General features: G+C 35.3%; 1 protein-coding gene across 4 annotated transcripts in view; it reads right to left on the bottom strand.

Annotated features, from left to right (window-relative positions):
* Window positions 1-1,785: 1,785 nt before the first annotated feature.
* LOC144974678 (uncharacterized) overlaps window positions 1,786-23,427 on the bottom strand; it is a 35,898-nt gene continuing 14,256 nt past the window's right edge. For 2 of the 4 annotated variants that reach the window (XM_078917785.1, XM_078917782.1), the window contains exons 11-18: window positions 22,810-22,869; window positions 22,187-22,216; window positions 14,613-14,773; window positions 14,273-14,480; window positions 12,839-13,006; window positions 7,810-9,927; window positions 7,125-7,219; window positions 1,786-4,462 (exon numbers count right to left, since the gene is read on the bottom strand). In XM_078917785.1, the coding sequence (XP_078773911.1) occupies window positions 3,118-4,462; window positions 7,125-7,219; window positions 7,810-9,927; window positions 12,839-13,006; window positions 14,273-14,480; window positions 14,613-14,773; window positions 22,187-22,216; window positions 22,810-22,869 (4,185 nt within the window). In that variant the 3' untranslated portion in view covers window positions 1,786-3,117. The remainder of the gene's footprint in view (window positions 4,463-7,124; window positions 7,220-7,809; window positions 9,928-12,838; window positions 13,007-14,272; window positions 14,481-14,612; window positions 14,774-22,186; window positions 22,217-22,809; window positions 22,870-23,427) is intronic. The other 2 variants (XM_078917784.1, XM_078917786.1) reach the window with 1 other exon arrangement.

The raw sequence follows: 23,427 nt of genomic DNA, 5'->3' as shown, positions 1-23,427 counted from the left end.
TGTACTAAACAAAAACAACAAAAACAACTGTGAATATCATATTTATTTGTATACAAATAAACTTTTACGTTACATGCGAGGAAAGGAAATATGGAAAGTGGTGAAAGATAGGAGATTCCAAGATTCAGCGAATGAAATTCACATGATTACATCTACATGACAAGTTCTTGAGAGTAGAGGGAACAAGAGAAAAAAATCCAGAGAGCCAAAAAAAGAAGCCTGTACAATTTTTTAAAGAAAGTCTTTATATCTCTTAAATGATGATGATTTAATCTTTACTCTCCAGTAACAAAAACTGATATTTAAATTCAGCAAATTAAAAATGCGTATCACCACACAACTCTTTCCAAGTAGACTAACTTGCACTACAGAAATAAGCCATGATTTTGATGACAAAAAGAATTCTGGTCAGATTTGTTCTTTTGCCATAAAAAAAAGAATTCTCAACACAAAATCCTTCGAATTTGTATGATGAATCATATAATGAAACCTCAGTCAAAATGGACAGAAATGCAAGGAATGAAACATGAAGTTTGACAAAAGAAACAATTCAAAACTAAAATCATAAGGAAATGTTTCATAATTTATATCATAAGAAGAGATGAATAAGATTAATAGACATAAAGTGATGATATTGACAAGAGCTGATAGAATAAAAATTCGAGACAACGCCACACTACTGACATCTGCTGATTCATCCCAATCATGGCACTAAAAAAGCTGTCCTTTGAAATGTGAATTTGGAATCATAAGAAATCTTCAGTTATGGAAGAGATCCTGTGGATAAGAATTTCTGATTTCCCCCCCCCTATCCAAGAACGAACAGTCCTAACAGTCCCTTAAGAATGTTCAATGTTGAAAAGGACTGGAACCAGTCCTTGCAGTTCTCATTTCCCAGTAACCGTAGACCCGTGGTCCTTAAGCTTGCCTAGGACCGACATTTCAGTAATATATATATATATATATATATATATATATATATATATATATATATATATATATATATATATATAACCTATACCATAGGACAATTTTAAGCAGTTAAGATTAAGAAAGACGGTTGAAGACCTATTCCGTAAGAACTACTATTTAAAGGCACTCTTTACAGCTAAAAGCTCCAACCTGTGCTTAAATGCGAATAACGGATATTAAAACGATGTTTTTGTTTTTTAAAAGTTTTTAAACCCTAACATAACCTGGGTTTATACAATTCCTTCGCACTGGACTTCAAAATTAACCAATTTCTAACCAATAATGTGACCTGAAACTCTCATCGGTATGTCTTTCACTTTAAGAGAGAGAAAAAAAAAATGTATTCCCTGAATTAGCTCTGGGATCATAAATATACCAGAAATATGAGGTACATAAAACTAAACCTGTAATTGATACAATTATTCTTATCATGGAGCCACCGGTAGGAATAGATTTATGATTATAATTAAATATTCCATTAAATAAGTTAAGTTAAATACTAATCATCATGAAATGAGCATAAAGTAATGTAAACATATGTAAGCAGGTCCAATGTGTCAACATTAGCATCAATGGTTGACAATGAACAAGCTGATCTGTCATAAAGACACATTACTTACTTAATCCGATTCATCATCCAATACATCTTTCTAACACCAATTGTAATCATCATAAACGCATCACATGCACCACTGAGTCATTTCAATCATCAAACTTGTTACATTATTATTATTATTAAACATCCACTTGACGAAAAAGATACCGGGAGGAAATAAATCTACAGATATGCTGTTGATTGTCACCAAGTACATGTTTTTGTTTTTTGTGTGTGTGTGTACATAATAAAGAACCTAAAATTTCAAGAACTATGAGAAGGCATTCTCTGGATTTAAAAAAAAACGAAAGAAAAGAAAAATAAAAGGAAGTAGGTAAGACCTTATAGGGACTGGGAAAATTTAATTTAAAATTTTAAAGGAAAAATAACGAGGTAATTTAAATGATTCATACCAGAAACTCTGGCATATAATAAATAATATGAAAATGATAGGTACAATACATGATTTTAATTTATGAACAAATAATCTATTAACATGGATAGAATGCATGATATAGGGTGTAAAACATACATGATATATTGATGTTACTATACTGAGAATTGCAAAATGCACTTCAAATAATGGTCAAGTGATTGTGTTAAGTACAAACTCAAAAAGCTTAACTTATAGTGAGTGACATGGGAATCCGCTTAATACTGTTTTGAAATTTTATCATTCAGAATGAGCGTCGACAGAGCAGTCGCATTTGAAGGAGAGAGAAGGTGGTGGCACACAATTAAATAAATTGTTGGGAGTAACTAACAAGATTATAACATCAGTAAAAATAACCTAAACCAAACACTTAATTACCAGCTCACTATGTTCTCTTCCACTTTTAACCCGTTTCATCAGATTTATAAACTCCCATCTCTTTGTTTTTGATTAATGTTTGTCTAATACACAGAAAAACCCTGAAAATTTTTGGTACAATCTGCCCTAGGATATGCCAAAGTCAGTAAAACTATCAAGCAACCAATATTCATAATGATAACAAATCTACTCCTTCACCCAACTCATCCTCTCTAGAACTAGAACCACCACCAACATATTTCAGCTGTTGTCAGAAATATTTTCACTTCTTAAGCATTTTCAAGTTAACACGATATTATCTTTTACATATATAAATTCAAACCACTGTATAACAGCAGTAGTAACCGTAGCTATAAAAATGGGGTCGGTTTGTAGTCTAATTAGTCAAAGTAACTGTTGGTGAAGCCATAACATTGTCTTTATAATTTACAATAATGTACAGTTTGTTGTATTGAGCTCACACTACAGATTGACTGATTAAATAGACTACAAGACGCATGGTAATCATAATCATAATTATTATTATGGTCATTGCTGTCAACATCACAATTAGGCAATAGCTGGAAGTATGCTTGCTACTTTCCACACAAAAAAAAGTTTAAAATACCTAATTATTCGAAAGACTTGTTAGAACCATATTATTCAGGAAATAATAAATATTTGACATGAAGACAAAAAGGCAAGAAGAATTATATTTTTTTTTTCAGAATGAAAGACTTTAGGTGGCATCTCGTCAACACTAACCATTGCTATAAGACGACGACCCTGACTGTTGTTGCTGTGGATTAGTTGGATGACTGGGTGTGACAATGTTATTGTTTGCAGCAGCAGCAGCAGAAGATGAGGGAGGCAGAATTGCCGTCTGACTAGTAGCAGCTGGCTGTTGTTGAGAAACAGAGGAGGCAGGGACAGGGGTGCCACTGGGAAAGGAATAAGCTGGAGGAGCAACAGCCATATTTGGAACACCTATTGAAGAATTGTTTGGTAAACTCTGACTAGGTGTTTGTGGAGGTGGCACAGAAACTGTTGGTGTAGTGGTCATGGTGGAACTACTGGTCGAGACAGAAGAGGAGACTAAATTGTTTATCTCTTGGTTGGTCTGTTGAGGAGGGGGTGCTATTGATGAAGGAGGAGGAGGAGGCATCATGTTGTTGTAAGCATGAGTGATAAACTGACCCATATTGTAAGGGATGGGGTGCCCCCCTGCTCCTGTTGCCTGACTGTGAGAAGAGGAGGTAACAGATGAGGACAAGGGTGGGAATGGTTGGAAATTTGGGAACGGTTGCATCGGAAATGGGAATTGGAATTGGTTGAAGTTAGTGGCTGTCGGGTGATGAGGATGAGATGGAAGATGAGAGGGTGGCTGTTGCTGCTGCATCAGTTGCTGTTGAGGGTGGTGGTATGGCCCTGCTGTCATTGTATTGCTGGGTGGTCCAGGGCCTACAGGAACCTGTCCTAAACTAGTTGTGGGAACTTGCTGCTGCTGTAATTTTATTATATCAGACATAGCATTTTGAGAAGCACTTAAATCTGTACTGGATTTGCGACTGCTATTAGTGGACGTTTCTCCTTTTGGTTCCACAGCAGCTGTAGAAACATTCTCGGAACTTTGCACATTCCCTGTCATAACCTCTTCAGCAGCTGTATCAAAATGTGGGTCCCATCTGTTATGGTCTTGCTCTCGTCTAAGTTCATTCAGGGACTTTTTATCATCTGTTTTTCCAACAACTGTGTAAGGATGAGCCGAAAAATCTACATATTTCATAAGATCATCTAATCCTCCAACATTTTTTCCTTTCAATGGCTGAGTATTATCATTCATATTTGTTTTGGATTGAGGCATAGATGGGGGAGATGCAGCTGCAAAACCATCTTCCCTGGTGATGTAAGGGGAAAAGATATTGACTGGTGAGGAAGCAGCCTGATTGCTGATTGCTGGTGACACGGCACTAAGGAAAGCTGGGGATCCGACCGCTGTGTTGGGTAGGAATGAATGAAGTTGACGATGCTTGGTCAGCTCAAAATCCAACACATCTTGGTCATATCCATGTTTCGTTAAGTACTCTCTTCTTTCATCAAGTTGCCTTAAAAAAAACAAGAGAAAACAATAAGATTGAATAATACAATAAAAGGAGCAGGGTTTGTAGAATCAAATCTGCTAGCTACTGTGCAAAGCAGCCAACTTTTCAAAGAGCTAAAACTGGATACCTTAATGCACACTTCTGTCATAGCCAAAACTGCAATGAGTTTGGACTATTCAAAATAAACCTAGACTGAGATTTTATAGTCACAGCAAACGAGTCCCGAGTTTATAGATATGGCACACCAAGTTCAAGTCTTAAATATCCAGACAGTTGGCAGCTATGGGCTGAAGTCTGAAATTCCTTGAAACAAGGTAATAATGATATTTATGATTCTATAATCCATTCCAAATACCCATTCACTTGGAATATCACATTCATCTATTTAATTACTATTAATTATACCAACAACTTGTTTAAGATGGCAGAGCCTAGTCCAACAGTTGCTAAATACCAGCTTTAGTTCTGGCATATTTGAATTGTTTTGAAAAAAATAACAGTTTCCCATAATGTGAACAAAACTCCAGAATATTAATGAAAGAATCTACCTTAACTTCAGACATATCGGCTAATTTTTCATAGAGAGAGATAAAGCAGGACATCCTAACACAATACCGTCATGACCCAAAACAACAGTATGTTTGGATTATTGAGCTACTAGATTTAAAGCTTTTTTTCTGTTCCTTATTCTCATTTGCTATTCAAAAAAGCATAGTCCTGGGACATGCAAGGGTCATTTCCATACAAAGAACAGTCCAAATTTTTTTCCTCAGATTGTCAAACGGGAGAGTCCTGACTTTATAATGACAGTTGGTCGCTATGACTTAAGATGAGGACCAATACACAAGCATAATTGTAATGCACAGCTGCCAACCTAGTATCTCTTGAGAGTGAGTTTTTGGATGAAATTCAGAAGATTTGGCTAAAATGGTAGAGATTTCAGTTTAACTGACCCAAACATTTATAGAAATGTACTTTAACAATGACAAGATTTATTTTCTATGGTGTAATATAATGGTCTCTGAGTAGTAGAAGTAGTAGTAGTAGTACTAAAATAAACCCCTAAAATACTGGGAAATCCCTACTTTTAATACTTTGACAAGATAGACACACCTAGAATGCATATTTCTTTTGAACCTAAACCGTTACAGAAGCTTGCTTTTTATTCATGGAAATAACCAGCAATGTGTATCTTTAATGCATCTAACGGTCTGAATGCCTTCCAATCAAAGATGTTGATATACAGTGCAACCCCGATGAGACGACATCCGTTATAGCGACATTCCCTGTATAACGACATGGTACTCAGGTCCCATTTTATTTTACTATATATCATTAGTAATAAAAACCCCTCTATAGCGACGTACATTTCAGCAAAACCCCTGTATAACGACATTTCTGGTCCGACAAACCTTGAAGGTGTTTGTCTACCATGAAATTGTTCGTAACTATTACAAGTGGTATCTTCCATTCTATGTATGTTGTCTACTCGTAATAAGCCCAGAGCTAGTTCTTATTGTAGCCAATGAAAACGCTTCTTTTTCAGCCAATCAATAGTCACATTTGTACAACACCGCAGCCAATCAGAAGGCTCGCCTTTCACCTAATGAATGCCTGTGACAGGTCAACACTGGACTGTTTATAAATCCTTTGTCCACTCTCCATTCATTGAATCATCATTGAACGACGACGATACTCTACGACTACGAAAGATGTCTACTCCTACGCCAAGACCCAAAACACCTCCTGATATAGACACATAGGAAACCTCTCTGTAACGACACGTTTTCCCGGTCCCGACTATGTCGTTATATCGAGCTTGCACTGTACATAATTTTATTTTTATCAAACAAAATCTATGTAACAAACAGTGAAAGTATGAATAATATATGAAAATATCAAAAGTATATTTTATGCCTCCATGCAGATCTTCCTACATTATGCAAGATTTTAGTGAAAAACAGGGCTCAAATATTATCAGCAGATTTTCTTTTAAATAGTAAAAAACCCATCGTTTATTTCAGGGATATAATTAGTATAATTCAAGAAGTACACGATTACACCAATGCTCGTCTTCTTTCGTCATTATCGAGTTTCATAAAAAAGATCTTTTTTAAAATATAAAATAAAACATATTTACGGTCAACCAGGATCATCAACTAATCCAAAGAGCTGGCACTCATGAATTTCTTTAAAAATACCCTTTACATTGTCACGGGCCCTCAAAAAGAAAAATCAGTAGGGATCACACAAATAGTCCTGTATGACTGAAACAATATGGCAGAGGATTTACATTTTTGTAGATTAAAAGACCTGCCAACCCTTCACATTCCAAAAGTGGAATCCGAAAAAAATCTGAAAATAGGTATTTGAGACAAAAAATAGGAATTTCATCTCTTTCAACAACCCCCCCCCCCCCCCCCCTCTCCTCTTTTTTTTTTTATTATTATTCTTACCATTATCATCATTTTTGAAAATCTGAATTTTAGAGACAATGGTGGAGTAGTACAAAAAGGAAGAGTGAAAATAGGAATGATTCCGCCAAAAGCAGAAGGGTTGGCAGGTATGGATTAATGAAGGCGATTTATACAAAAATAAATGCTCAAATTATTGGAAGATCATTTTAAGTTATTTTCCTGATATTCAACAAGACAAGATAATTTACCGGTTGATCAATTCTTGATATCCGATATCCATTCCCAAAGATGCAAGCCCAGTTTTCACATTATCCTCATGTGACTCTTCTACTACTTTGGTGTGCTGCAAAGAAAAAAACCAAAGGGAAAGGAATATGGTAAACAGTTCATGATCATCTGGTTATAACTTTTGTCCAAAAAACCCCAACTAAGTTGCACAAATTAGGAAAAAAAAAGAAGCAATTATTAGCTTTATGGCCTAAAATAGCTCAGTAAAGTACTTCACATGAAAAGAATCAAAACTAATTACATTATAATGACAAATAAGATTTCAACTTTTTATTATAATATGAAACAAATTCTTGCCACAACACTTTTGAATATTTCTATAATGCAAAAGTCAGGGACAGAATTTTTAAGGTGCCCTTGAAGATTCTAAGAACATGTGTCCAAAAGATTGATATATGACTGTAGCTAGCTCATCTTACTGATTGTAATTTTTCGTCTAGTCTAGCCTCAAAATGTAATACCATCCGTCAATGTTAGCTCAGTAGTAGAAATTTTACTTGTTACACCCTCTTCAAAATGTGTAACTAAAATTCTTAAATACATCTGACTTAGATAGCTATTGGGAAGAGTAAAAATAACTCTTTGCATTGCAAGGGCCTGTTCTCAATTTAAATAATATTTTTTATGGAATAAAAATAAACTTACCAGATGTGTCGAGACAGCATCTACTGGATCAGAACATGACTCTTGACTCTTAACAGGTGATGTTGCTGCAGCACTTTGATCAGAGGAAATTTCAGAACTGGTCTCTTCATATTTTATTGAAGACTCTTCCTCCTTACTCACTTTGGTCACTTGAAAACGCCCTTTCTTATGTATTTTAAACTTGCCTTCCTCTCCGTCAACATCCTGTGGTCCAACTTCATTTTTAATTCTAACATCAACATCTTCCCCTTGCTTGTTCACAGAATTTTGAATTAGAAGAGGGTCCTCTTTAACAGTCTCCACTTTGAAGCGAGAAGCTACCTTCACCTTTGGATTAGACATATCTGGTTCAGATTTAGTCTCTGTGACATCTGACTGGCCTGAAGTTGGTAGATGGGAATTCCCCAAACTTGCTTCTGGAGGAGGGGTGATGGTGGTGTTTGCTATTGTTTCCGGACTTGCCTTGTCTTTTTTATTACTATCAACCTGCTGTTGATGATGATGATCAGTGGAAGAAATTGTATCACTAGATTTATGAGGAGTGGTCGCGTCAATGTGATGAGGATGCTCATGATTACCATGGTGGTTGTTACCTCCATGGGAATGATGGTGATGGGAGTGAGAAGTATTTTGTCTTCCCATTGTCTTAACTAAGGCTTGTTCCAGGTAGTTAATGTCAGCTTTTGGCACAGCATTTCCAGAGCTGCCACGACCAGCCAAATTAATATTTTCCAAGGATGTGTGAGGGGACTGGCCTACCATGGCATCATGGGTAATGTTTCTTCGTTGGGAAGTGGGTGATCTGGGTGGAGATGTTGCAGTGGAAGTGGATGCATTGTCGTGGTGAGGGCCTGATGTGGAGGAAGACTGTTGAGATGGGAGAGTAACACCAGCTGAAGGGTAACCCCATTGAGGCATCTGAGGATAGTGGAAACCCATGGAAGGGGGCTGGCCTCCAGCATGCTGTTGATGAAATATATGATACATCTGCATCATATTTTGCATAACGGCAGTCGGGTTGGCATGGCCATAGTAGTTTGGATGGTAGCCATAAGCCGGCATGTGCATCATGTGTTGCATAAAGGAGGCAAATTGTTGCATTTGATTGAAATGCATGCCGTAATTCATGCCATATCCTCCTTGTGAATTAATTCCCATTGGCATGGTTGATCCTTGCTTCATGGTGTCTGCTGGCTGATGCATGCTGGTGACAGGTTGTACTGGCATCCCAGACTGTTGCTGCTGCTGTTTGGTTGCTTCCACACTAGAATTATCTGCCATTGCACTGCCAACCACATCATTTGGAACAGACTGCTGTTGAGCCTGGCTTTGGTGTTGCTGAGATGGCATTGCATTCACATGTTGATGTTGCTGAGGCTTGGTACCAGTGACTCCTTGGGGCAAGGATTTTTGCTGAGATGAAGATTGTTGCACTTGTTGAGACTGACCAGCACCACCTATTCTAGGTGAAAGATTTTCCCCTTGGCCACTAGGGACATTGCCTTGGACATTGGGCTGGACTATATGCTGTTGTGTTGGGTGAGGAGCAGCATGTTCAGTTGCCTGGCTTGGTGGGTGATTGTTTGGCTGCTGTTGTATGGAAGATTGAGACGGTCCAGAGGCTGCAGGGCCTGAGACTTTTGCCTGAGGTTGATTTACAACCACACCACTGTTTGTCTGACCTTGATTGGGTAAAGCTTGTTGTTGCTGGACAGCTGGTGTTGTATCTCCTTGTTTAATAGCATCCACTGTGCCAACAGATGGTACAATGGCTGGGGTATTCGATGGAGCTGGGGTGGGTCCCTGAGATGAAGCAGACGCTGGTTGCTGTTGCTGTGTGGTCTTTTGAGGGTAGATGGACTTGAGTTTCTCGGAAAGCTCATCAATATTGATAGGAACATTTTGTTTGGTGGTGGTGGATTTCCATGATCGCTGCTCTAAGTCCTGGTTCAACGTTGGGTGAGGAGTAACAGTTGTAGCCTCAGGGTTGTTTTCTGGAGATGTTGTTACCTCCTCTTGATCATCTTCTGTGATCTTAAATTCAGAGTAATTGGACTGGGTAACAACTAGACCACTTTTCTGGCCCTCGTCATGCTGCGACTGGTTCCCATCTGTTATCTATAATAACAGTAGAAAATAATCAACATTTCTTTTATCAAGATAAAGACTACATTAGCTTTTGAAAGGGGTAAGGAGATTTATTTAAAGTTAAATATTTCACTTTCTTAAAAAGAGTTGAATTTTGTAGAAAAAACATTGATAAGATCCATTCTCTTTCCTAAGCTTGTGTATGTGTCATGCCTATGCACGTCTGTATGTATGTATGTATGTATGTATGTATGTATGTATGTATGTATGTATGTATGTATGTATGTATGTATGTATGTATGTATGTATGTATGTATGTATGTACGTATGTTCAACAGAATATGAAATAAACAACTTGAAAGTGTAAATTCAATGCAGTTTGCCATGTGCTTTAAACGAGGTCAACTCATCACCTTTTTAGAAAGCATGTAGAAATTAAATGTGATGTTTTAGCACACACGACGTACATACATATGGCGGAAAACACAATACTGACAGGAAAAGCATTTTCTGCATGGGCCACACAATAAATCAAAATCTAATTTAGATTTGGTGATTATATTTGCTATTTTTGATAGATCAACTCTTCCTGGAGCTGTGGTAGCAAAATGGTGGCGAAATTTTGCTCCTTTATACTTTTTAAGGACTTTTTACCGAGCAAAAGTGGCGTTTTGAAGACACGAAGGTTTTACTTTCGTTTTTAGAATGCATCAAATGAGGTAAGTGAATCAACAGTTTCCATTTAAAGTTAACTTTATGTTTTGTTTTTAACAAAAGTTAGATGTATTAACGACAATTTGTATGATTTAAAAATTTTAAAAATTATTTCTATCTTTTTTTATGAGTTATTTTCTGCATATTATGTAATCGCGTTATTTTCGTGTCTCCGATGTGACAAAGGAAACTTAATTCTATATATCAGGCAATCTTTGAAATTTTTAACTACAAATTTGTTCAAGTGACTAAAATTAGGTCTAGAAACTTGTAAAATTAACAAAACAAAAAAAATTAACAGTTTTAGTTGTTTTTAGAGTGAATAATGGGTGTGGGAGATTTCGTGTCTTCGATTTTCTGCCCATGCACCAAATTTCAATATCCTATTTTATTATTAATTATGAAAGAAAGTGTTTGAAAATTGATTGGAGACATTAATCTGGCTCTGGTTTTGTGTTTTAAACTTTGATTTTTGACTTGAAATTGTTGAAAAAGTTTTTTCGAGCAAAATAAAGTTTGGTGTCACCTGCGTGGGCACCATCTGCATGGGCACCAGGAATTCTGAAATGTCTGAACTTGGACATTGTTGATGAATATACAGTTCATATGTAAACTTTGGTACCCTATCCTGAATATTTCAATATAAGTACAAATCTGAACATTTCTAGCTGTTTAAGAACACAAATTGCTAATCAATTGAATTTTGTAAACATTTAATATTAAATATATTGATTCGCTCTCTTATCTCATAATTTTTGTGTCACTACAACATTCACTCTTCTTTCCGGGAGGATGCAGCGTTGGAATCTGACCATCTGATCTAAAAGCATTTTATCCAGTATGAAAATTTTGATTAGCTACAATACAAGATACACAGGCTTGAGAGATATTACTCCACAACTGTGAATTTGCTAACCGATATGGATAAAATCCTTAATAGCAACTAAGTACTGAATTACATGTTGAAAGGAAAAAGTGCAGTACAACTTGCCAAAATTTTCCAGAAAAAAAATTTGTAATCAGATTTTAGACTTATTTATATATATCTTTTTATTAGATTCATATACTAAATCATTTCATATCCTCACACTTGAACCTGTGTGCTGTAGCAAACAAGTTATATGTGTGAGTAGTTGTTCTTAAAAACACCTTTCTTATGCGCAATTATAAGCCTTATTATCTCAAGAGAGTAATCAAATATGTTTAAAGCAGTGGAAATCAAATATGCTTAAAGCAGTGCTTTTGTCATCAACTATGTCTTTATATATTGCTTTTACTTTTATACCAGGTACTGGAGGAGAGGGAGTTTCACCATGCAGTTCTCCCGAGAAATAGCGGGACAATTTATTTATGCGTATGTGCAGAGCAGAGTGTGTGATTTGTAAAAGAGGACCCTCCAGACGTCTATTCCTGGGCTGTTATCACCCGTCTTGTCAATACAATTGAAAACAAGGACCCATTTTTTTTTTCAAAGTTGAAATGAAAGTTTAAAATACTACAAAAAATATTTTTTCGTTATTTGTCTCATGTAATTATCCCCCTTGTTGTATAATAAAGTTAGTTTCAATACAAAGTACAAAAAATATTCTGTTTGTTATTTATTTTTAAAAAGTGGACCTGTGTACATGTATTTTGAGTCATTTTTCACTTCAGATTGTTAACATTTCTTTTCATTTTGCATTTCCATATTAATCAGGGTCACCGTTAATTGACCTACTTTTAAAAGTTACATAATTGTCTCCTGCTCATAATTTTTACAAATTCTGAATCCTCATATTTCAAGCTTTAAAATGATATATGACACTTATTTGTAGATAAAAGATGGAAATTGACAAAAATGGGCCTGTCAAAGTAGATGATTTCAGATCTAGTCTGTTTTCCGCCATATTGATAACGCTCACATCTGCCTACCTGCTGCACACACAAAAAGGACAGAAAGACAGAAGATACGATGACAAATGATGCTGCTTGCAGTGGGTAGACAGTTCACAAATACACAAAGAGATCATATTGCCCCAGTAAACATAGTTAATTTCTTCCTTGCAATACACACTAACAAAACTTGACTAAATATGGGTCACAAACAACATAATCCTTTTTCCAAAAGCAAAATAACAGTATTCAAACCTATCATATCTTATTTGTGATAGCCATAACATTTTATTCAAGGAGAAAAATAAAAAGATAGCATTTATATGGCACTTGACATGCTAAAAAGGAGTTTTACCTGATTCTCCAATCCAACTTTAAACTTCCTGATGGTTGTTGGACTTGAACTTGGTGACAATGCAAGAACTTGGCCAACCGCATTTTCTCCTTCTTGCGTAACAATCTGAATGACCTGGTGCAATAATCCAGTCACCCCCTCTATGTGAACCTTGCTAACTCCGGGCAACTGAAATTTAAAATAATATCATGAGAAAAATTGCTCCACTCCAAATGCTCTCTACGAGAATAAATGTTTCTCTGGTTTTTTACTTTAGTCGTTCACCAGTGTTTACAACACACACAGATAAGTTCACTTACCAGTATTAAACAGGGATGTAAATGACAAATGAAAAAAAATTCTGAAACCTACTTGCACACTGCCTTTTTACAAAATTGACGGTTCAGATAAGAGGAAATGGCTGTACATGTATTTTTTTGTAGTCAATTAATAAAGAATAAAAGGAAAGAAAACAGATTAATAAAGCTTGAGAAATCTTGGTTAAAAAACGCATCCAATAACCAATTGATTGTATTGTATAAAAAAAGGTTAAAAGTTCAAGAAGTCATTTCAGTTTCAGTAAAAAGGAAGATGGAAGAAATGTTGAAAGTTGCAGGTCCAAAGTTCAAATAGGATTAAAAGGGAAATTTGAGACCTGTGTGTTTGAGATTTCCAGGATTTCGAGGTTTTAGTGCTGCACTGTATTCAAAAGTGAAAACGATACTACATTACAGAGAGACAATTTACACGGGGGGGAAAAAAACATTTATCTGAAAAGAAACTATACATTTGACTGCCTCCCTCTCAGCTTAAAATCACTTCCAGACTCAGGAAAAAACTGAGTAATCTCAAACGTGAACGAAGATAGAGAGCATCATGGAAAGGGAAAATGTAGGGGGACAGAATGACCTCTCCATCACCATTGGAAGTCAGAAGTCATTACCCCAGAGCTAATTATGCAATGTTGTACGTTCTGAAAAGAAATTCCTTCTCAGTTAATACTTTCACTTGACAGAAGTGTTTGGCCATAACAGTTTTGTGGTGCAAGATTGAAGGCAAAGAAAAAGACAAACAAAATAAAGATCCCTCTCCCCCTCCCTCCAAACAGTCCTAAAGCATTGATAGTTATAAACTCAAAATGTACTGTAAAATTACAAAAATCTAAAAAAAAAAAAAAAAAAAGCTTTTAATGAGTGTTTGTATACCTAAAATTTGAGGATGAATTTCCTCTCCATCACCCCAAAAGCTAACAAAATTAAATTACTTTTCATTTCTCTTCACCATAGTGACAAGCAAAAAGTTCACCCGCTCATAGAAGTTCTCTCTCCCCCCTCCTTCCCCCCAAAAAATAAAATAAAAAACCAATGAGAAAAAAAAACACCAAAAAAAAAAACAAACAAAAGCTACAAAACAGAGCCAATTAAACGTAACTATAAAAATAAAAAGAACTCTTACCAAATCTTCTTCTACTTCATCAGCTCTGGGAATAGAGTTCCTAGGAAATTTACAGGTGAGATTGTTGTTGGCTACCTCCAGTAAAACCTCAACTTCATCAGAATCCTTGTCATACGATATTATGGTCACTTTGGGGGGCTGCTTCTCTAACGTCTTCTTGCGTCTCCTGATCTTCTTCTTTGATTTTTCCACTCCCAGCTCAGTTTCACTATTAATAAATAAAATGTAAATAACATATTTTAATGTGTGGAACCTCTATCTAATAAACTAAAATTTAAATGAAAGGAAAAAAGCACGCCCAGAAAAGAGATAATATTAGAAGGCATGTAGAAGACTTTACCTGTCCCTGTTGGAATGTGAAGATTCCTCATTGACCAAACATCCAGAAATACTAGTGGTGAGTGCGCCAGTGCTGGGAGTGGTTGTTGGCTGTAAATTGTTATTGCCTTGCTGTTGATACTGCTGTGCTGCAGTCACATCTAAGTTGCTTAAATAGGCAGCCTAAAAAGGTTGGAATAAGAAAAACAATTTAATTCTCTATAGCTACCGATATATCATGGGAATATATTAAATACCGGTCCCTCACATTACTCTATGCCTTCCAATTTCATTCTGCCAAGATGATACGAATTTTACTAGTTGACAACTGATAAAAATAACAGATCAAATATCAATATGCTCGTCAAAGGCTAGATATAAAAATGTTGCAAAAGTTGACATTATCTAAATGTTTTAATGTCAAAATAAAAAATTAATTTCTATAATTGTCATTAATTTTTTTTTCAAAGGGGGAAAAAAAACAAAAAAACAAATCAAATGAATGAAAATAAGAACCATAAACATTAATAACGAATGATGTGGTGCAGACAGTAAGAGCAATTTCAGATAAACACAATAATTGTCTCAATTCAATGTTATTAAAACCCGCTTGATTGATATGCAAATCTTTGCCAAAGCGGTATGTATAGAACATAAAATGTGACGAAAGAAAGAGGCCACAACTAGTGATAGAGAAAGTCAGAATAAAAATAAGTATTAACTTTTTCATTGTTTTTAATTACACAAAAGTATTCTTGTCCCAGCTTTACAAAATGCCATCACAAGAAAATTATAATTTAGTCTATTAACATAAGAGCATGGTATAGAGACCAGAGTAGTTTATCATAAAAATTCGGTTATATTGTTGTCAAAAATTGGTTAATTGAATCTGAATGAAGTTAGTAAAAGAAAATATAAAGAATTTTTCATCAATGTTGTTTTTGTTTGTTTTTAAGGGTTTTGCGGCGCTTGTGACACATTAAGATCATTTCAGTGCCAGTAAAAAGGAAGAAAATGAGATCAGTTAAAAAATATATTTACAATTGAAAGCAAAAGGGAGTGGTTTAAATAGGGAACAGATGTAGATTCCAAGAGCATACTATCAATGTACTTAGTCTGAGATCACCTAAAAGTCTCATGAAAGCAAAGGGGAGTGGTTTAAATAGGGAACAGATATAGATTCCAAGAGCATACTATCAATGTACTTAGTCTGAGATCACCTAAAAGTCTCATGAAAGCAAAGGGGAGTGGTTTAAATAGGGAACAGATGTAGATTCCAAGAGCATACTATCAATGTACTTAGTCTGAGATCACCTTAAAGTCCCATCCTGGCACAAGCACAGGCCCCCACGAAAAGGAATACACTCAAATGTTTACAATCAATCCTATGACACAAAGATGATTTACAAGACAAAAAATATCATCTCCCAAACCTCTAACTATAGATTTGACTGTAACCCTCCCAGCTTGGGTCTCTGGCCAGGGCATGGACAAAACCAAGTCATCTCATTCCAAGACAAAGACAGAAAGCATGTTGGAAAACACATAAGGGGATAGAAGACACAGTAAGTGCCTCCCTGCCCACTATGGGATGTCAGGGACCCCACCCAATTTTCATCAATGAAAACTACCGACACATGTCAAAATTTGGGACAGGGTACGAGGGAAACAAGTTCTGAGATCATGATTTATGACCAAAATATTGAAATTTAGATTATAACATTTTAAAGAGCAACCATTTTTAAAGGCAGGAATGTATCAATATGCCTAATACAATAGTAGAGAGAGAGAGAGAGAGAGAAAAAAGAAAAAGACAAATATATTTTTAAAATTTTAAATCGCAGTAGTAGAGGTTCAATATAAAGATATCGCATTGTGTTTGGTATCCCTGTGTTCATCTTGATGTCCTCTATCCACAAGCGAAAGGTGAAATTCATGGGATAAAAGTGTTGAGAGATAGGCCAGGCCTGACAAATGTTTTCACTCTGTGACTTCATTTATCATATTGTTCCTCATAACAATGACAACAATAATGCAAGTTGCCTTTCCATTGACACAACTACTCACACACTGTAGATGTGTTGCCTGCTAAGTTGTCATGTTGCAAAGGTCATTGTGTGTTAGTATGTAAATAAGCCATTGAGTTTAGTCAGTCTAATTTTTTAAAACAAAAAGGGAGAAAAAAATAAGAGCCAAGGCTATGACAATTGCTTATCAAGAAGTATAGGAAGGGGAGGCAGGCCTGTATAATGACACAGCATAGTTTTAGTGTCTGGCTGGGCTGTTTGAATTAATCACAGACTGTATTTTTTCTTTTTTCAAGTTTTTTTAAAAAAACTAAAGACATTAAATCATCCAAACTATCAGGAAACCTCTGTGTTGTAATGGTAGCACACCTGAACACAATCAGAAAGTTTGATCCCCACTTGAGGAAAGCTATTTTTGGATAATTTTATTCTTGTATTTTTCTTTCTGCTTTGTCTGGCACTGTTTCATACACATTTCTTTTCTGATATTTACAATTTACATTGAAAAATGTAAAAACCAATTGATTTTGAAAATTGCGAGTCAAAATCCAATATGGCGTTTATAATGCATCCTAAAGTAACTGACAAAAAAACATTAAACTCAGCTAACCATGCACATTATATTTATGAGCCAAACTGAAATTGAATCCAGAACAACCCCCCCCCCCCCCCCCCCCCCCCCCCCACCTCCCCAAATCAGTTTTAAATGCAATAATATGAATGCCAGAAGCATGCAATAAGATGATGATGGCCATTCAAAAGATCATAAAGAATTAAATTCAACAATCTTCCCAATATAACTCGGGTAGATAAAAGTCAAACATATTCAACTATTTGTTTATAATTTGGTGTTAATTTGGATGAAATTTCATTTGGCTGTCCAAATTTCTCCAAAGTTTTTCCCAATATTTTGTCTCTTATGCTCTGAATGAAAAAATATTTACGTGATAAGAAATCCTTCTTAAATAAAGAATTGTTATTGTTATTCCAATTAATATCAATTTATGACATGACATCTGACACTGGTGTAATATTCTCTTTATCAGACCAAAAGCAGCTAGCATGGACATCAAAGGCATGAGGTGAGTATATCAGAATATTGCTGACAACAAAAGCACCCAAAACAGTAGAACCTCTTTAATCAGTAGCAAATCAGGCAAACTTGTAAAGCAAATTTATGTCTCTGGTCTGGTACGGTGGTCTAATTTCCTCAATAATAGTAATGTACATCTGTCAATTGGAGGCTCTAAGAGCATCAAAATTATAGAAACACAGAACAAATTCAAGAAATAAAGAATACATCAAAGCTGAGATATTGGTTAACAATATTGTAGCAGAAAAAGTTTGAAATTTGAAGAATATTATTTATTGACCTCTTCTTTAAAACATTCTCCAATCAACAGTAGACAGTGAATTGTGAATTTGTCACACGTTTCTCAACCCTAATTGTGTTGTTATCTTGAGTTAGAGACAATGACACTGGAATAACATTGAATATTTATTCTTTCGAGTTATTTTTCCTTGAATAAAGAAAGCAAGATAATCTGGTATTTCATTAATATAAAGGTAGAGTTGCTCGTGCAATTAGGTGAATAAAAACCTTGCTTATAAAAACAACTTATACCTATGATCCATAATGTGTTCTGCACAGTTAAACAGTCATACAGGGTGTCCATAAAGTCCTTCCTGATTTCAAAGACTTATTCTTAAACTGTTATCAATATTTACATCTGATTTTCACCATCTTCTAGGGAAAATCCATACTTTTTGTCCATTAGCCACATTACATCACCAAATTTACCAAAAGATTAACATGAACTTAAAAGACCTCATTTCTCTCTCCTTCTATTTCGCAATAGCAACAATGTGACAAAAATCGCTTGGTCGACTGTGGAAATGTGATCGATCTCTCACTGTGTGTCTCAGCAAATTTAGATTATCCTATTTTTTTTTTTTTAAAAGTTGTTTTCCTATATAGTCTGCTGCAAACTGGGGTATGAAAGCATGTTGAATTATCATGTGACTATTTTGTTTTATGCAATCACATTACAGAGCTGCCAACCCCATCTGATGAGAATGTGTACAATGGGACCTCAAAATGGGGGAGATTTAATAAAAATGGGTACAATTCTGAAATCGATGGAAACTAACCATTGTGAAAGTAAGAGGAAGGTATAATTACATAAAGTCACACCACATAAGCTCAATTGCAGCAACAATGATGTTCCCAAGACTATAATCCAATCCTTTCAGGATTCTACCTCCCAGCATGAAGATCATAATTGGTCAAAAAATATATGAATATTCACTTGGTCACCAAGGTTTCTCAATAGGCTAGTAATAATATGAATAACAACTAAAGAAAACTGAAGTGACTCTGCACACTAAAAATGGGTACAATCTTGGGGGAAATGTATACAAGCGTACAATCACTGAAAATGCGTACAATTCCGCATTTTTTGCAGTAGGTTGGCAGCTCTGACATTACACAAAAATATCTGTGTTGCACTTTTGCCATTTTGAAATAAGAGAGACAAATGATTTTTAAGTTCATGTCGATTTTACTAAATTTGGTGATGTAATGTGGGTTGATGACTAATGGGCATAAATGTACGACTTTTCCTGAGAAGATAACAAAAACCAGGTGCAAACATCTATCGCTTTTTAAAAAAAAGAATGATAAGTCTTTGAAACCAGAAAAAGATTTCATGGACTTCCTGAATAATAGTTTTGTATATGCTTTAAAACCAGTTTCTACATTAGGACCAAAAGGTTAGCAGTCTGCGATTTAAGGAATAAAGAGGTACAAAGTGGAACAAAGTTAGAGAGTGATAAAAATGGTTAACAAAATTGAACATTTTCTTTTTGCCAAATTTAAGTCTAGTAGCGCGCAGGTCCAATATTGAGGATGAGCATAACTGAGTCAGTGGGGCGATGGTCCAGTATTGAGGACGAGTTGGCTTTGACGCCAAGCGCGCCAGTCCATTATTGAGGACAAGATCAACCCCTTTTATGAATGGAGTTGTTAACCTTTCTATATTTAGAAATGCAGTAAAAATTTAATTGATTCTGATTGGTCAATAATTTAGCTTTGTCCTTCAACTTGTTGAAGGCAAGTTAGTGGCCTTTCAAGTCATAAACAAAGCCAACAAAGAGCCCCCCCCCCCCCCCTCCCCCCCACCCCCATGCCCCTACCACGCTGTTTTGCATGCTCTGGTCATCTGTTACATCTCAAACAAAGCACACAAAGAAATAATGTTACCCACGTGTGTGTGTTTGTAGAAAATTCCTTTATTACATGTGTGCATCTGTACGTGGGCTCTTGGTGTGTATATGCGTGTGTTAGACGAAAACTAGGCTAATGTGTGTCGCAATAAGGTGTAAAGCCTTGCTCCCTCTCATTCCACCACTCAATTATTCGTAATAGAAAGATGACTGTTGCAGGTTTCATAAATTCTTACTAAGTTTGCTCTCTCAATAAATATCTTATTTCCCTTTATGAAAATGTAAAGGTTGTACCATAAATTATTGCTATTAGCTCAAAAAAGTATATTTTCTGGGATGGGTGTAAATATTGAAAAACTGCTAGGCACTGTCCAGTGCCGCTTCCGGAATGCAAGGCCGCGTCACTTGAGTTAAAGGCTTAAAAACGAAAAATCACTGCCCTGTCTTATAATTCAGGAATTTATAAAATCGATGTTACTGATTAATAACATCACTCTATGACCGTTGTACAGTGCAAGCTGCATAATCGGAATAGGGCCAGGTTGTTTGGCAGAAACCGTTCCAATTAAGCGACAATCCAATTAATCGATCCTGCAGTGGCTTCCATCGAACAAACCATCAGTACTACACCTAACCTTTACAATGACTTTGTATTCATGTATATTAGTACAGTGCATCCTTTAAATTGTTTGCCTAAAATTTAATTTTCCATTCCCTACTAAATTAAAAAATTGTATGTTTTACCGAATTTATAACTTTACATTCATACAGGATTGTCATTACACCAATATCTCGAAAATAGAGGTCAAATGAATCGAGAACACATTGACTCTGTTCTAAAACATAACAGTATACAAATACAATTTCAAGCAACGCCGCATACCTCGTAAACCGCAAATCAACCATTGCATTATTACTTACGCTCTCATTATTCATTTGTCGCTCACCAAGACTGGCAAATGGCTTAAGTTTAACATATTACCATATTAAAGGGAATGGGTGGTGATATACTCAATACCACTGTTAATTAATTAACCAACTTTTTTTTTTGTTCATTTTAAGACAAGGGATGACTACATTCTTGCTCTTTTCGATGTGAATATTCATGTTTTTGATTAGTTGGAAAGAATAAAATCTTAAAATGTTTGCTGGAGCTCTGGAATCATTCCAAATCAACAGGCATATGTTCCGATTAACCAGTAGGAATTATATAGAAAAAAATTATGTCAGACATTCATTCAAATTAAGCAGTGTTCCAAATACTGGCTTTGACTACAATCGCTTCTATATAAAGAGGCTGCATGCTCTTAAGGTCATTGAGAAGAAACCAATTTAACAACAAAATTTTAAACGGTTGCCATTAGCACAGATACCATTGCAACCATTACACAAACTTCATTTAGTTTGGTTTTTCTGCTTTGTGTGTTCATAGGGGTTTATTGGAGGAATAAGAAGTTCTTTTGTCTACATGTGTCATACAATCCATCATATTTATACATGCAGGGGGTGTCCACAAAACGCTACGAATTACGTCTGACAAAATCTGAGTTCTGTTATCAATTAACAAATTATTCCACAAGTGATTGGCTGAAGGTAAAAATGAATTAATCTATGAAACGACCCTAGTTATATGGGATAATGAATTATCCACTGTAGCTCTTGTGTTGATAATGCTTGCAACAAGGAAGTTGCTGTCCATAATCTTTAATTTTGTTGACAGTTTGATTTGAAAAAAAAAATAAATCTTTCCTTCCGAAGATGTGCTAACATTGTGTCATCAGCAGCCTAGCAGATTTTCTCGAAAATCATAATATGCTCCCTTATAGATAGTATGCGCTTGGCTAAGAAGCTCATAACATTGCCATCCGGAAGTATAACGGACCAACACACAAAACTGTGTAAATCCATGAACATTTATAGTCAGGTTAATACAGTTCAGTGAGCATTACTCATAAACGCGGATGGCAAAAAACAATAACAAAGACCCGATTGACGTCATCTTCGAACTATCTATAGGAGTTTATGTGCTCGTCCTTGTCTTTTTGGGGTTTTTTTCTCCCTAATTAAAAAAATAAGTTTTTAAAAATTCTGTTTTGATTAGAGAGGTTCTACGTCTACAAATTATCATCTATGCTGTTAAAAAAATCAAATTGTTAAACAAAACAAAACAAAAAAAAAGTGCAGGAGAGAGAGAGAGAGAGAGAGAGAGAGAGAGAGAGAGAGAGAGAGAGAGAGAGAGAGAGAGAGAGAGAGAGAGAGAGAGAGAGAGAGAGAGAGAGAGAGAGAAGGGGGTGCACAACATCTAACACATAATATTATACATAAGGGACATAATTTAACACACCTTCTCACGCAATCTGCATTTAACTTGGGACTGTGGAGTGTGTTAAAAAAGACCAAATTGGTAACTAATTTGCAAGGGGGGAAAAAACCACACACAAGAACAAACTAAAAATAAAAATTAATTTTTAAAAATAATAATAAAAAAGAGAGAGAGAACCCAATAAAAAATATTTTTTTAAATAATCAAAAATAAGTTTAAAAAAAAAAAGAAATTTGTAAGAGGAAGAATCTCAAAAATAAGACGTGAGGCAAATCATAAGTGAAATGGAAGCATAAAGTGGCCTGGATAAATACTAATATACTAGGAGGGCTTAGAATTTGAACAATGTGCACGAGCTATTTTCTTATCTACTTTATAATGAAGAAAGATCATTAGAAACCATTTATGCGAGTTGTGTATGATGGGTAAAACAATAAAAAAAAAAATAGATGCCAGATCTTAGGAGGGGTGAGGGATGGGGAACTCCTTGGCCACTGGTATCAATTGGCAGGAATTTAACAATGCCATGCCTTTTTCAGAACTTGTCCCATTAGGAAACTAACTAGTTAGAACAACACAATGTGAGGGAGTTTGATTTCTGCATCACAGAGAAAAAGAAAACAAAATTGAGCAAATTAACTAACCTGATTTGCAGCAGATTGATCAGTTGTCTGTACATTGCTAAAAGATGATGATGAGGAAAGCTGGAAGAAAGAAAAAACACAATAATTTAAGTTAAAATATTTAATGTTACAAAAAGGAACTATACCCTATTGAAACACCTAATAAATTTGGAACAAAATAATGGAATATAAACAGGGTAGGGGATGAGTTGGGCTTTATTAATACAAGCTATAATAAAAATAATTTTACAATGCGCTTCCACAGTTGTTAAGAGTCGGACACCCTCCATAGGTAGATTTCACTAAATGATAGTGATCAAAAAAACATCAAGAAAAAACGGTATTTCAGAAATCATGTCAGGATTAACTTCATATAAGTCCCTTAACATGCAGGACTCCTATATATTTTTTTTCAACGCTCGAAACGACAACATAATTAATCTTATCAACTAATAAGATATGTTTTATGTGAAACAATAATAAGGTATTATATGTAGATGTAATTAACAAAAATAAAAAAATCCCACAAAAGACATATTTGTCGTCCTTTCAGAGAACAAAGGAGAAAAAAAGAACAAAAACGCTCAGATTAATCATAATGCTAGTCATTCAATTCAATTATAGAGAGATACAGCAACT

Source organism: Berghia stephanieae, chromosome 6 (assembly GCF_034508935.2).
Source record: "Berghia stephanieae isolate SIO BIC M18660-M18661 chromosome 6, UCSD_Bste_1.3, whole genome shotgun sequence".
NCBI classification, from domain to species: Eukaryota; Metazoa; Mollusca; class Gastropoda; order Nudibranchia; family Aeolidiidae; genus Berghia; species Berghia stephanieae.
The sequence above is the reverse complement of the archived record's forward strand: the minus strand, read 5'-3'. Positions and strand labels throughout refer to the sequence as shown.